This window comes from Agrilus planipennis, unplaced genomic scaffold (assembly GCF_000699045.2).
Source record: "Agrilus planipennis isolate EAB-ADULT unplaced genomic scaffold, Apla_2.0 scaffold381, whole genome shotgun sequence".
In the NCBI taxonomy this organism is placed as follows: Eukaryota; Metazoa; Arthropoda; class Insecta; order Coleoptera; family Buprestidae; genus Agrilus; species Agrilus planipennis.
Genome location: NW_020439038.1, coordinates 18183 through 21479, shown reverse-complemented (window position 1 = coordinate 21479; position 3297 = coordinate 18183). Strand labels below are relative to the sequence as shown.

The window sequence follows — 3297 nt, the reverse complement described above, 5'->3', positions numbered from 1 at the left end:
TTATAACACGCTTCCAAATTTCCTATTTTATACCAAACACGTGTTAACAAAACACATTTACTGCGTGTTACATAATCACACTTTAGCGTGTTTTAAAATGTCACACCTTGAAGTGCGTTTAAAATGACTACATCGAAAAAACGCGTAAATGTGTGACAATGTAACACACTTAGCATTTGCAGTGTAATTATCGTTAAAACACACATCACACAAAATAAAACAAACACAAAAAGTTACTGTGTAAAAATATATTATTACTGTTAAACGATAAATGAAATATTAATAAAAACAATTGATTTGCGTTAAAATTGTACATATCACAAAGGCATGTTAATATTTGCGAATAACGAATAAGGAAGCTGTCATACGGCAACGCCAACATTTGAAACTCACCGTAGTGCGTGTGAACCTCGGTATGTTCCAAATGAGCCTTCATGAATTTGGTTGTATCCTGCGAGAAGAAAAATTGTTTTTAGTAACAAATTACAGTATGGGTTTTTATTTAGCAAAAGGTGATTTCAAAACGGTAATTTTTACTCTCCCTACCCTGAGTGAGAACAAGCTTTGTGTATTCACACTACCGATATTGCAAGAGAGAATTATATTTTGATATGATGGTGCGTGACTGTGCCTCTAAACGAATAATTTCTTAAATATGTCGACGAAAACGTGTTACTAATCTTGTAAAATTTACCAAAAGTCTGACGGTCAATTGTTGTATAATGTGAATACAACATAAAATTGTCGGACATTTGACGGACGGTTGCCTGCCGTCGCGACGTCTAGACGGATAGTAAGAATCAGCCTTAATGATTGAAAGAAGTCGAAAAATATGAAACTTTAATGTGAAAAAAAGGTACAATTTAATCTTAAAATTTAGAATATTGTAATTAATGTTAATTGTAACTCGTCTAAAGAAAAATAACTGTAAATAACCTCTACCCTCACAAAAAGTACAGGTCTGACGAAGGTGGCGAGCGGTCGTGCAGGTACTTGCCCATTTACGACCTATTTGGGTAAGTCACTTGGAACCGATACTCAAATAAGCTTTCAGTAGGCGTAAATTATAGTATTAATACAGATAGGACAGCAGCGTACTAGAAAATAATGTAAAAACATGACTTATCAAAAAGAAAAAATTAACCTATTGCTTTTGTTTTATAGTTAGTTTTCACATTCACTGTCAACATCGGAATCTCTGTCACTGTCACCAACATCAACAATTAATTCTTCTGTTTGTATGTCTATTACTTACTCATTGATCACTGCTTTTAAATATTTAATCTACGCACTTGATAGGAATATTGAAGAAAGAGGGCTGCAATAGTTGTACCTAAAACTGCCTACTTTTGCCACCGCGCATCCACGCCATTTTAAAATTTCCGCCAGCTTCCAGCGTCAGGCCTGTACATTGTTTTCACCATTTTTCAATTTTGAAACGATTCTACCATTTTTAACAGTAAAGTGCATCTAGGAGTCATACTTATTCAAAAGTTTACCAAACACAGTTGCTGCTCAGGATATTACTTTGTAACTGAACCAGTTTAACGTACACGCTTACAACTAACATCTATAAACAATGGTAAAGGTCACTTGCAGACCATCTGTGTGGATGTAAACAAAAGATAAGAAAACTTTGTGTCTTTTGGCAGCCGACTCCGGTCGCTATACCTGCAAGGGATTTGTTCCAATTGATTCATTAAAAACACTCATTACACCCTAACTCGATGTTACATCCGAAGTCGCTACAGTCAAATGAATTTTGTACGAAAGTATGTTTTAAATTCAAGGGATTTAGATTTAAAATGATCGTATGCTTTAAATTCAAGGGATTTAGATTTAAAATGATCGCTACAACCAAAGTCGTAATAAATGAAGTCCACTGTATATGTAATGTACTNAGTCTCTGTATGAGAGACTCGAACGATAAAATTGTTAATTCAGAGATTCGAGTCTTTCACAGAGAGACTGAATGGCTAAAACTGAAAAATTGAGAGACTCGAGTCTTGTAGAAAGACTGGGAAATATGTTGAATGTCCAAATATTTCTATTACAGGATAGTTATATTTTTTTTCTAATCTAAAAAACCACATCCTTTAGATTATCTACCGTTTTTACCTATATTATATGTGTATATTATTTGCACGTGTGTTAAGCGATTGTCGGCATCCGCTTTTAAGTATTGCGCCGTCTATAAAAACTAGTTTGCCGGTGGTAGCGGCCGACATTCGCAAAAGGGATGAACCTACGTATAAGAATTTGTAAGACTTTTAGTCACTTGAATCTTATGTTCCAACCAGTGTAGACGCTTTTGTTAAATAAAATACAGTCAAATATAGCAGCACTTTTTAAACAATAAAAAGGAGCACGCACACATCCTATTGGACTTTTCTTATCATTTTGACGTTTTCTTAGTTTTTAAGGCTTACGTCTTAAGGAAAAATTTATTCATAGCAATAAACATCGGAATTTTCCATTATAAAACCTTTTCACGACATGTGTTTTGACTTACCCTGAACAAAACTTTTAGTCCGAGTAAAAATGCATTCTGAGTACACATTAGTTCGTTTCAAATCTTCGTTCGAGAGTGTTGTGATCAAACAGTGTTTCTAGTTTTTAAACAATATGTTTTAATTTTTTGGCCTGGAACACAGGAAAGCTCTGTCATTAAAGAAGAGGATATTTGTGGGGAGAAAGGAACTTACGATGTGAATGATTGTGGATGTTCTCTGGAAAGATAATAAAACTCATAAAGGAAGAATATTATGCTTAAGCGGTAAGTAGGTATTATTCACATTGTTACTAAAACATTGTATAACATACTAATACATTAGAATATCGAATTTCAGAGCACTTCGAAGAAAGGAAGTAAATCTGGTATTTCAACTACGTTAAAATATTGGGAAATATATGAAATCGGAAAGATTAATAAAAATAATATACCTACTAAGAATTACTGCTGTTAAGGTCCGCACTATCTTTTTTAATTTTAATTTCAGGTAGAGTTGATCAAAGGTTATAATATTTGGATCTCATTGGCAGATCTTGAATTTATTACGGATTTGACGAGAAACGACCCAAATGAAATGGTCCGAAAACTTCTTAAGCATTTTATCGAAGAAGAAGTTTTATCAAAATCGTGTGCTGTAGGATCGAGTGAAAACAACGATTCAAGACCCGGAATCAATCCAAAAATTCGGGATAACGTTAAAAGTTAATATAAATCATACTGCAAACAATTGTTTTTTAAATGTTAAAACAGCAATGTGAGTATATAAAAATTTTTTTAATAATATA

At 33.3% G+C, this 3297-nt stretch overlaps 1 protein-coding gene across 5 annotated transcripts in view; it reads right to left on the bottom strand.

Moving 5' to 3' along the window:
• LOC108742970 (titin) overlaps positions 1-468 on the bottom strand; it is a 39780-nt gene extending 39312 nt beyond the window's left edge. For 4 of the 5 annotated variants that reach the window (XM_025976707.1, XM_025976708.1, XM_025976710.1 and 1 more), the window contains exon 1: positions 394-468. In XM_025976707.1, the coding sequence (XP_025832492.1) occupies positions 394-436 (43 nt within the window). In that variant the 5' untranslated portion in view covers positions 437-468. The remainder of the gene's footprint in view (positions 1-393) is intronic. The other variant, XM_025976711.1, reaches the window with a different exon arrangement.
• Between the last annotated feature and the right edge of the window lie 2829 nt (positions 469-3297).